Genomic DNA, 11,698 nt, shown 5'->3' with positions numbered 1-11,698 from the left:
GGCGTTACTACAGCAATATAGGCTTACATATGCATTGCCTTGTATTTTTAAACTAACTGTCAATAGGCAGAAGCAGAAAACGGTCAATTCACTCTATAAAGTAAAATATATAAATAGTAAATATACATATTTAATCTATTGAGCTACACCTTCAATGAAATGCTGCTCCATGCACAGCTAACATCAGAAAATGAATAACTGGTGAATGACAAGAAGTTCAATAAAACATTTTTTATTTATACATTTCTATTCATCCTGAGGCGGTGGAGGCGGGACTCGTCTCGTTGCCCGATCCCCCGCCAGGTTGAACCACCTGATGGCGTGTTTGGTGACCTCAGCGTCCGTGGCTGACCTTGTCACCTGTTTTTTCTCACAGCACCTGTAATCAAACAAGATTACAAGACATATGTTTATGGTATGTAGCATCCAAAGCCAAGTATGCTTACACAATACAAAATATGTGATAAGTATTGAGATTACATTTGAAAAAGAAACATGACTTAAAGTTACTGGAGGTGGTTAAATTAAGGTGCATAAATTATGAATTTGTGATCAGGGTATAGGTGTGCAAGATATCCAAAATGTTCAAACAATATCGTTATTTGGTTTCTTGATCAGAGTACTGTATGTGGATAAATCTGTGTGGTTTTGTCATGTTTGTTTGATTCTGTTGGATGATGGCGGCGGGAGGGGGCATAAATAAATATCCATAACCCAACTTTGGGAAGTTGACATTGTTTTCTTATATTTGTACTATCATTCTATGTTTGTATTCGTGTAGGCCACGGGTGTCCAAAGTGTGGCCCGGGGGCCATTTGCGGCCCGCAGGTCATTTTTTAACGGCCCCACAGCACATTTTTAAAACATACGATTGAAATAAATGAAAAATATTAAAAGTGGTATTTAAAGAGCAAACGGGTGAAATGTAACAAGAAAATGTAGCAATGTTTACTCTAATCACACAAAGCTGCCATGTACGCTGTTTCTTTAAAAAATAATAATGAATCAAAATCCATGTCATTATGAATTTTTGACCTATTCAAGGCTCAATAAAGGATGTCGACAAACATCAGTTGAAGCGTTACGTTAATCTGACCAAGAGAATAAGTTTGGGAGCAGCTACGATGGTTGCTATGATTTTTAAGGCTGCCCCCACTATTGACTTTGAACGTATGTAATATTACTTTGAATGATATACTTACTGAAAAGCAAGGTCTTTGTTGCCATCCTGCTAAAGGCCTTTTTGTTGTTGACGCCCTTCCAATGTATCTGATGTGAAACCTCCTCTGTGAACATCCTGCCCAGGATGTTCCAGGTCACCCGCTTCACATCGTGGCCTCCAATGGTGGCCAAAGAAGAAATCTAAAAGGCAAAGACATCTCTTTAAACAAACAGGTAAACATTTTTAAGCTTAAGTTGGATTTCAAATGTTTTTGTTCCTGTTGAAAGCGTCCAGAAATGTAAAAAAACAGAACCTGTTCTCTTGGCTCATGGACCTATGCTACCTTTACACACGATGTCAAACCAGGCCGACTGTGGCTCACTGACATAATCTTACCACTGGGAAAAGGTGGTTCAGGACAGGCCTGGTTGTCAGCGCTGATTCAATAGAATATTTGCATAATCATGGACAATCAATAAACCTATTGGCACCATTCATATTAAGTAAGAAACCTCACCACTCTTTGTCGAGCTGGGCCATTTAAAAATGCCTCAAGTGACTCCACCCATGTCAGTGGAAACTGGATATTGGCCGGCATTTCAACTTCTGGCCCCGGGTTCGAGGTCAACCTGCTTGTTAAGAAGTTTACCTTCGCCATCAGCTGGTCTTGGGTGTGCTTAATATTTTCCAGCAGGCTAAGGATGTGGACCTCAGCCGCTGTTGACAAACAGCAGTATAAAATTAACATGTTTCAGTGTTTATCCTCATTACTGACAAAAGTTATTGACAAAGTTTGAAGAAAATAGGTGATTGCTTGTGAATTTGAATTTTTTCCTAAATTTGTGGCACAGAATGACCATCCGGTATTTGTCAGTTATTGCTCACCAGAGCAGGAAATGTTGTCAGCCATTCTCCCCCCTCGCCATGTTGGCCTGTAGGCCAGGCTGGATCCAGGCTACTGTGTCTGCCACATGTTGAGAGGTGGTGCGGGGGGTGGAGGGAGTCGAGGAGGGACTGCCGTTCCTAGTGAGGTGGGCATTGTGAGAGTCATCAGTTAACCATGACTGATTATACCCAAGGGGCCTATCTATTCACTAATATTTCAGAGATCAGTCCCTACCTTGTGTAACTCTCTGCATATTTAATGCAGGTGCTGGTGAGGGCATATGAGTATGTCCTTCCCCATGGTGAGGTGCTAAGGGAGATAAATTGGTATTAAATGGTTGTGATCTGTTAACCATGGCTACTGGATGCTGAGATAATATTTCGGAGATCAGTCTTTACCTAGAAAGTTATCTCCAGTTGAGGAGTCGAGTTGACAGGTACTCACGACTCTTGCTGGCACTCGGCGAGACGGTGGAGCTGGGAGAAGGGATACAAGGAAAGGGGAATATCTTTAGCACTAAGAATGTTAACCATATCTTTATTAATGTGGTGGTTTCGTTTTGGATGTTAAGAGATTATTCCTTACTCTGCCTGTGCAATTGGCTTGCCCACCCCAGAGATGCGAGGTCACTATTTCTCGGGTCTTCTTCGCTATCATCCGAGTCCCCGAGACGATGGCTGTTGGGTAACCATATCATTAGGATTATTGCAATACCAAAATTGCCAAATATACATATAGTACAAGCATCTCTGGTCTATTTTTGAATGCTACCGGAAATAACCTTCCTGTTACTGTTGAAACATGACAAATACAAGACGTAACACACTTACACTGGATTCCTGCTCCTTTTTTCTGGCAGCTCCTCATTCTCTGCCTCAGATTGCAGGTCTGAGGTGTCGCAGCCCTTTCCATATTGCTGCATTATTTTTAATGAGTCTTTGTAGTGGTCTAAAATTGAATATGTTAAAATGAACATGAGTTTCAAATTAGCTGTAGAGCTGAACAGAATATTATTATTATTGATGATGATGTATCAGGTCTCTCTCTTACAAGGGACCTGGTCAGAACATAAGACAGAATAGGTTATTCCAAGCAGAAAGAGAAGCAACTATGACGTTATTTTTAAACAAGAAATTTATGAATTTGCATACCACAAGTTTGGACAACAGAAACGTCAAATCTTGGCCAGTTTGACTCATGCTGCTCCTCATTTAAAGCGGCCCTTTTAATTCTGTCGGTGTTTTTATAGTTGGGCCAGAAAACCATCCCATCATCATACCATCCCCTTGGGACAACCGCAATGTCCCCGTTCATTATAAATTTTATCAGATGAAAAGGCATCCTTAATGTAGAAAGAAAGAAAAGGGGTATTTATTCATCGTCAAAGGATCAACGTGGACAAAGGCATGCACAGGTGTTAGTGTATACAAATAAGCAAGTAATTTTACCTGAATGGTGCCCCAAGGTGGTAAGAACTATAAGAAATGTAAAAGTACAGGTCATAATAGTCAGAACTTCAGCTCAATCGTAAAGTAGGGTTTGAAATTATGGGTGTAGTGTATACATGGAATAATACCAACTTTTGTGTAATACTTACAGCTATTCTTCATCCAGAGTACTGGAAGTCATAGAAGTCGGTAGTCAACTATAGTATTAGAGTTTGTAACTTGAACTGATTATTTAAACTGATTAATTGAACCGATTTGAACTCCTGATTGTTTTGATTTGAACTCAAACTTTTTGTTTTTGTTTCATTAATGGAGGGTTATGGCCACGAAACCATACCTGTACGGCAGCGCTGACACCTCAACCAACTTCAGCTCATCAGATGGATCATTTACAGAAAATATGTTCATTCTGTCAGAGTTGAAGGGGTAGGTATAGAATGGAGACTGCCGGGAAAATTCTGTGTAAATAGCGTACACACCATTATCATTTTTGATAATGTTTTTGATAAGGCAGACTTTATCCACCACCAGAAACATGTTGTCCCCTGTTGATAATTTGACGGTCCACCTTTCACATTGCATTTCCTCATATTGTGCATGAACTTCCATGCCAACAACAATTGGGCCCACAAAATGCTCCCTTTTCAGTGACATGTCTGCATCAGCATCTGATTTGGTAGCTGTAACCTCCAAAAGGCGCCGAATGAGCTGAGGTAGAGGGAACTCAGGTTTTCTAATTAGTTTTTTTATTTTCCCAAGGTGATTCTCATATGGGAACGCTGAAAAGGAGTCCAGACAGCCATGCGTTTTCACCTCGTCTGCCAGGTGGACCAGACAGTGGACATTGTACACAATCTGGTCTGTCCCATAAAGCTCACCAAAATGGTTGACAAAAGATTTTAGCATTTGTCCAGCATAGTCAGCAAGGTTGAGATGTTCAGGACTTACCAACATGGATATAGCAGTTGACAGGAGCATGAAATTACAGTACATGTTCCGGTCCAGGAATCCTGCCAGTACCACAGAGCCAGTGTACAGTAAGAACTGTCAGAATTCAGTTGCCTTCTAACGGTCCAACTCCCTAAGAGACCGTGGTCTCCTGGCAAACTCAATTGGCACGTGGGGCCTCATGGACTGGAGTTTGCCTGACATCCTGTCTGCTATTAATGCCAGCAGTCTTACGGTTAACGGACCTCGGAGCCAAGTTAGGAGCAGTTTCCTTACAATGCCCAAACACACTAAAAGCTTATAATCTAAGGGAAACTGCGTTACCATGCCAACCTTGACGCGTTCAAATGGATGTGGCCCTTCGTGGTGATGTAATTCATCAACCTTCAGGTTAAATGAGATGTCAGTTCTAAGGGGGTGCTCTGGTCCAGGGAACGACATATGCCGGTTGTGGTATTGCCCTGGGTGTAGGCACTTATCGCACCCATGGTAAGCATTGTGGGCTTTAGTATTTTTCACAAAGGCCCGTGCAGGGGTATCACAGATTACTGTGTGAAGCTCAATTTTAAGATTCTTATCTTCAAAGCAAAACCCAGCCTCTAGCTCATGTAGTTCTGTGACAAAATCAGATAAGAACTCTGTGGCCGAACTAGGTTTTTTTGGTCCACAGTACGCCCCAATGACAACAGGTTCCTTCACGGGGACGGTAACCAGTAGGCCAAGGATGGGCCACAGCTGTACAGTGGAACTTTTAAATAAAGGAAGTCCATCTATATTAATCTGCAGCCCCAATGTCATGCCCTCTGCCAATGTTTCGACATATTTACTTAGAGTGGCCTTCAAGGAGGAAAGGATGCCAAATGATGGTAGTTACCCCCAGCCTGCTCCTGAATAGAATATTGGACTTTTGTTTTCAGAAGGGTCCTTCCATCCTTTGGCAGATTGGGATGGGTTAGATGGAGTATACTCAACAGTGCAGTTAGGGCAACCATGGAAATGCCAAAACTCACTGCCCAGTTGGCAATGTTATCAGAAAGTGATGTTGGGTCATCATTTTCAGAATCCGAACCTGATGTCCCATCCCCATCACTTTCATCCCAATACACGTCATCTAAATCTGCCTCCAATTCCATGTCCTCCTCTGTAAAAACGTGCACCTCTGGCATTGCATGTGCAGCTGAAGAGGATTGGGCAGTGTTCTCAGAAAGAACTCTGTCATCTGCCCCTATTCCTGTAATGTCTGTCTGAATCTGATGAAGCCTTTTTTGAACGTCAACACGTGTCCTTCGTCTTAAGGTTGATAAAGAGACAGGCACAGTCTTTCTATTCATGTTTGCGCTAAAAGACAAGAAAATACAGTAAAGTTTATCATTGATTATTGTTTCTAATGTTATATTTAAATCAATACATTGTTAAATGGTGGTGCTGTCTGTTTCGTTGCTACAAACTAGACAAGATATAGGGCAACGTTAAATTGATTCGGCCCCATGAATATGCCAAGAGCTGCTAGAAAAATGTGTAAGCAACGTTACATTTTAACAAACCAGAAAGTATCTTACTTGATTAAGCGAACGTAGCAGGAGCAATTGCAGGCAAAAATCCAGGCAATAGATGATGCTGCAAAACACACAAAATAGAAGATGGGACCAAGTTCCATACAGTCGCATAAGAAATTATGAACAGGCGCAAAATACATTAGTTGTCTGAACCGACGCAAACAGTGGTTAAAATAATTAATTTCTAATTCATTAATTTTAAATATAAGGATTGCAGATAGACACTTTAGATTACACATTATATATGTAACAGTCACTGTTCTGCGTTGTGTCTTTTGTAGTGATGCACACAGGAGTTGAGTCGTGGAGGATTTATTCACCTTTTCTTTTTATATAGATCAAGAAAAAGGATCCTTAATATGTGCAGCAATTTATACCACTCACATCACCTCATTTTATATTTTTTTCTACAATTAACTATGCCAAAAAAACTGATAACAGACATACCTTTTTTTTTGAATGGAAACAAAAACAGGGCGTCAAACACAGCTAGTCCACAGTAAACAGGATCTCGAGCTCCACTAAAGAATAAAGAAAGAAAAAATACTCACTCATTAATATCGCAGGATACATATATATAAATATACATTTAGGCCTCCACTTAGGCTTGATCCCAGGGACCCCAAAGGGTTTTGGTAAAAAAAATATTAAAAATGTGTCATTCAGTATTATTTTTATTATTCAAGTTTTAAATCCCTAGATCAACATTAGGTCTATCTGTCAATATAATGTTTTTAAAAATGTAAGTCGTATGCTCTTTTTGTCAAAAAAAACCCTGTTTTATGGAAAAAACAAAATGCGCAATATTTTCACCCAATACAATTTTTTAGTGGAATATTTGAGATTTAATAATTGGAGCCTTAAAAAGTTCAATAACTCATAACACCATTGATTTTAATTCATTATTATTTTTTGAGCGATGACACTATAAACAAATCACCCAAAAATTATTGGGGAAACAAAAGGGTCCTACTCATTAAAGTGTTAAAAGTATAGATTATACTTTTTTTTTTTTACTGTTTAATTTTAACACAATAATCTCGAGATCAACTTCAGATGTAAATTAAATTTTTTGTATTTATTTTTTTTTTTTTTAAATCGTATTTTAAAATGGGCCGTTAAGAAAAATGACCTGTGGGTCGCAAATGGCCCCCGGGCCGCACTTTGGACACCCATGCATTAAAGTGTTAAAAAATAAATTATACATTTTTTTTTACTGTTTACTTTTAACACAATAATCTCGAGATCAACTTCAGATCTGTCAATTATAAGTTTTATTGTAGTTCATGTTTTTTCGTTTTTGGCCTTTTAAAAATAAAAAAACAGCTAAATTGTTTACATGGCAAACAAAATATGCAACATTTACCCCCCAAAAAATCTCAAAGTGCAATATGTAATGTGACGTAATTGGAGCCTTGGATAGGTCAATAATTCATAATAACATTGATTTTGATTCATTATTTTTCAAAGAAAGAAACAGCCTGCATTGCAGCTTTATGTTACTAGAGTAAACATTGCAACATTTTATTGTTACATTTCACCTGTTTGGTCTTTCATACCACTTTTTATGTTTTAATTTAAAATTTTTTATAATCGTATTTTAAAATGGGCCGTTAAGAAAAATGACCTGCGGGCCGCACTTTGGACACCCATGCATTAAAGTGTTAAAAAATAAATCATACAATTTTTTTCCTGTTTACTTTTAACAATAATCTCGAGATCAACTTCAGATCTGTCAATTATAAGTTTTATTGTTGTTTATGTTTTTTGTTTGTTCGTTTTAGGCCCTATAAAAATAAAAATAAAACAGCTAAATTTTTTATATGGCAAACACAATATGCAACATTTACCCCCCCAAAAAATCTCAAAGTGCAATTTTTAATGTGACGTAATTGGAGCCTTGGATAGGTCAATAATTCATAATAACATTGATTTTGATTCATTATTTTTTAAAGAAAGAAACAGCCTGCATTGCAGCTTTATGTTACTAGAGTAAACATTGCAACATTTTATTGTTACATTTCACCTGTTTGGTCTTTCATACCACTTTTTATGTTTTAATTTAAATTTTTTTTTAAATTTTTTATAATCGTATTTTAAAATGGGCCGTTAAGAAAAATGACCTGCGGGCCGCACTTTGGACACCCATGCATTAAAGTGTTAAAAAATAAATCATACAATTTTTTTCCTGTTTACTTTTAACACAATAATCTCGAGATCAACTTCAGATCTATCTGTCAATTATAAGTTTTATTGTTGTTTATGTTTTTTGTTTGTTCGTTTTAGGCCCTATAAAAATAAAAATAAAACAGCTAAATTTTTTATATGGCAAACACAATATGCAACATTTACCCCCCAAAAAAATCTCAGTGCAATTTTTAATGTGACGTAATTGGAGCCTTGGATAAGTCAATAATTCATAATAACATTGATTTTGATTCATTTTTTTTTTTTTAAAGAAACAGCCTGCATTGCAGCTTTATGTTACTAGAGTAAACATTGCAACATTTTATTGTTACATTTCACCTGTTTGGTCTTTCATACCACTTTTTAGGTTTTAATTTTTTTTTTTTTTATAATCGTATTTTAAAATGGGCCTTTAAGAAAAATGACCTGCGGGCCGCAAATGGCCCCCGGGCCGCACTTTGGACACCCATGCATTAAAGTGTTCAAAAATAAATTATACAATTTTTTTACTGTTTACTTTTTACACAATAATCTCGAGATCAACTTCAGATCTATCTGTCAATTATAAGTTTTATTGTTGTTTATGTTTTTTGTTTGTTCGTTTTAGGCCCTTTAAAAATAAAAAAAAACAGCTAAATTTTTTATATGGCAAACACAAAATATGCAACATTTACCCCCCAAAAAAATCTCAAAGTGCAATATTTAATGTGACGTAATTGGAGCCTTGGATAGGCAGAGGTGGGTAGAGTAGCCAGAAATTGTACTCAAGTAAGAGTACTGTTACTTTAGAGATTTATTACTCAAGTAAAAGTAATGAGTAGTCACCCAAATATTTACTTGAGTAAAAGTAAAATTTACTTGAGTAAAAGTAAAAAGTATGTTGTGAAAAAACTACTCAAGTACTGAGTAACTGATGAGTAACATACACACACATATCATATATATATATTATATATATATATATATATATACACATACATATATACACATACATTGATATATACAGTATATCATTTATATTTATTTATTTTGCCGTTTTTGTTTACATGTTAAAGGTGTTTTAATGAATATACATGCATGTTTAACACATATAGATTCCTTTCTTTCATGAAGACAAGAATATAAGTTGGTGTATTACCTGATTCTGATGACTTGCATTGATTGTAATCAGACAGCAGTGCTTAACGTCCACGTTTTCAAATGCAGGAGAAAAAAAGTTCCTCCTTTCTGTCTAATACCACATGAAAGTGGTTGGTTTTTGGTATCTTATTTGTCCAGCTTCCATATTCGTTTTCACACACTTTACAAGAAATACATTGGCGGCAAACTCCGTAGCTTACTAGCTTGTTTGCGCTGGCTTTCGGAGACTCTTATTTTGAAAGCGCAGGCGCGATGGAGCGGCACTTTTATTGTGAAGACAGGAACTATGCAGTCAGTCTTTAGGCTTGTGACGGGATGTACGTTTGAAATAAAAAAAGTGTCTTTTTTCCTTCACACTTTTGATTGATTGAAACTTGTATTAGTAGATTGCACAGTACAGTACATATTCCGTACAATTGACCACTAAATGGTAACACTCCAATAAGTTTTTCAACTTGTTTAAGTCAGGTCATGTGACCGCCTGGCTCTGTTTGATTGGTCCAACGTCACCAGTGACTGCATCTGATTGGTGGAACGGAGTCAAACGTCACTAGTGACTGCATTTTATTGGTGGAACGGAGTAAAACGTCACCAGTAACGCAGGCACTTTGAAGGTCTGTCTGACAGACCAAAACAAACAAAGCGTGCATTAACAGATCGATAAAAATTAGTAGCGAGTAGCGAGCTGAATGTAGATAAAAGTAGCGGAGTAAAAGTAGCGTTTCTTCTCTATAAATATACTCAAGTAAAAGTAAAAGTAAGTTGCATTAAAACTACTCTTAGAAGTACAATTTATCCCAAAAGTTACTCAAGTAGATGTAACGGAGTAAATGTAGCGCGTTACTACCCACCTCTGGATAGGTCAATAATTCACAATAACATTGATTTTGATTAATTATTTATTAAAGAAAGAAACAGCCTGCATGGCAGCTTTGTGTTATAGAGTAAACATTGCAACATTTTCTTGTTACAGTTCACCTGTTTTGTCTTTCATATGAATTTTTGTGTTTTTAATTTGTTTAATCGTATTTTAAAATGGGCCGTTAAAAAATGACCTGCGGGCCGCAAATGGCCCCCAGGCCGCACTTTGGATACGATGTAAAATACCACATGCAGCAGCACACAATTAAGATGTCCACACAGACAGAGTTTTTGGCCCGTGCAAAAAACTCACGAGACCAGGAAACCCCGTAAAAACAGCATAGCATTAAGCTAACCACATGGATTAGTTTAATGCTATCGGCAGCATTTAGCATATAAAAGTGAGGTTTTTACAACAATTTAACAAGCATAATCCAAGAATTTAACCCGCATGTTTATCAACAAGTCACAGACAGTGTGCATTCTTATAGAATACTTTAAGAGCGACAACCAAAAAGTTTGTAAAAAAAAAAAAAAAGGATCGAGAGACAATGTAACGTGACTTACAGCTGCGTCACATCAAGAAAAATACACAGCAAAGAAACTTTACTTAGCTTAACTTTACTTAAGGGCCATAGCAATTTCGGCAGAATATGTTATAACATATTCTGCCGAAATTGCTATTCCTTTTAAAATAAAATAGCCTTTTTTTTTACAGAATATAAAGTTTTACTTAGTCCTAATATCAAACAACGTCATTACAATCATACATAAATGATGATGGAAACACAAAGGCCGATCTTTACTGTGAATGTAGCAATAAATCAACAAATCTACTTACGTTCGTGTTCCAGCAAACTCCAGAAATGACCGAACTTGGCTCATGCGCGTCCACTTTATAGGCGCGCGTCCACGTCTGCGGATCAGACATTGGTCGGCTCAGTATCCACGTAGGCGGAGCCTATACTGTAGGCGGCGCGCGCCGGTTTAGTTTGCCGCGTACGCGAATCAGACACGGGTCCGCTCAGGATCCGCCGTCTGTATGGCGTCACATTAGTGCCAAAAATCCGAGCGCATAAAAACTGTTATTGCGCGCTGTTTCTCCACTTCGTGCGCGCACGCGACACCCTTTTGCGCGCGCGTGGTGCCTTTTTGCGCGCGCGCGGTGCCTTTTTGCGCGCGCGCGGTGCCTTTCTGCGCGCTCTCTGTGTACTCCTGGCATCTCTCCTCGCGCTGTCATGTTTCTTTTTGGCACTTTGGGGGCGGGTATGCTTCTTTCTGATTGGTCAGGCGAAAAATGCTGAAAAATGCTCAGAGCCAATCAGAAGTATAGCAGGGCGGGTCATCGTCAATATGTATCAAGATTTACAGAGGAAGAAGTGGATAAAAAAATGTCACGCGCTGATGAAGGTTATTTCATACCACATAAACACAATACAGGGTAATACAAAATGTGACCCAAATAAATAATAAAACAACAAACACCATAATCACATCTTTCAGCCAGAAC

At 37.9% G+C, this 11,698-nt stretch overlaps 1 protein-coding gene across 7 annotated transcripts; it reads right to left on the bottom strand.

Annotated features, from left to right (window-relative positions):
* Window positions 1-243: 243 nt before the first annotated feature.
* On the bottom strand, window positions 244-11,111 carry LOC133609760 (uncharacterized). Of its 7 annotated transcripts, none has more exons than XM_072913476.1 (13): window positions 11,030-11,111; window positions 6,448-6,521; window positions 6,004-6,061; window positions 3,497-5,782; window positions 3,200-3,390; window positions 2,879-3,105; window positions 2,634-2,725; window positions 2,447-2,524; window positions 2,283-2,357; window positions 2,048-2,185; window positions 1,812-1,879; window positions 1,203-1,362; window positions 244-379 (listed from the first exon to the last, which is right to left on the bottom strand). In XM_072913476.1, the coding sequence occupies exons 1-4, from the start codon at window positions 11,071-11,073 to the stop codon at window positions 5,284-5,286; spliced, it is 675 nt and encodes a 224-aa protein (XP_072769577.1). In that variant the 5' UTR covers window positions 11,074-11,111; the 3' UTR covers window positions 244-379; window positions 1,203-1,362; window positions 1,812-1,879; window positions 2,048-2,185; window positions 2,283-2,357; window positions 2,447-2,524; window positions 2,634-2,725; window positions 2,879-3,105; window positions 3,200-3,390; window positions 3,497-5,283. The 7 variants fall into 7 exon arrangements, with proteins under 7 accessions (XP_072769577.1, XP_072769580.1, XP_072769583.1 ...); XM_072913479.1 differs by having other exon boundaries at window positions 3,497-3,523; XM_072913482.1 differs by having other exon boundaries at window positions 11,030-11,108.
* Between the last annotated feature and the right edge of the window lie 587 nt (window positions 11,112-11,698).

Source organism: Nerophis lumbriciformis, linkage group LG07, assembly GCF_033978685.3.
Source record: "Nerophis lumbriciformis linkage group LG07, RoL_Nlum_v2.1, whole genome shotgun sequence".
Taxonomy (NCBI): domain Eukaryota; kingdom Metazoa; phylum Chordata; class Actinopteri; order Syngnathiformes; family Syngnathidae; genus Nerophis; species Nerophis lumbriciformis.
This window is presented reverse-complemented; position numbering and strand designations above follow the sequence as displayed.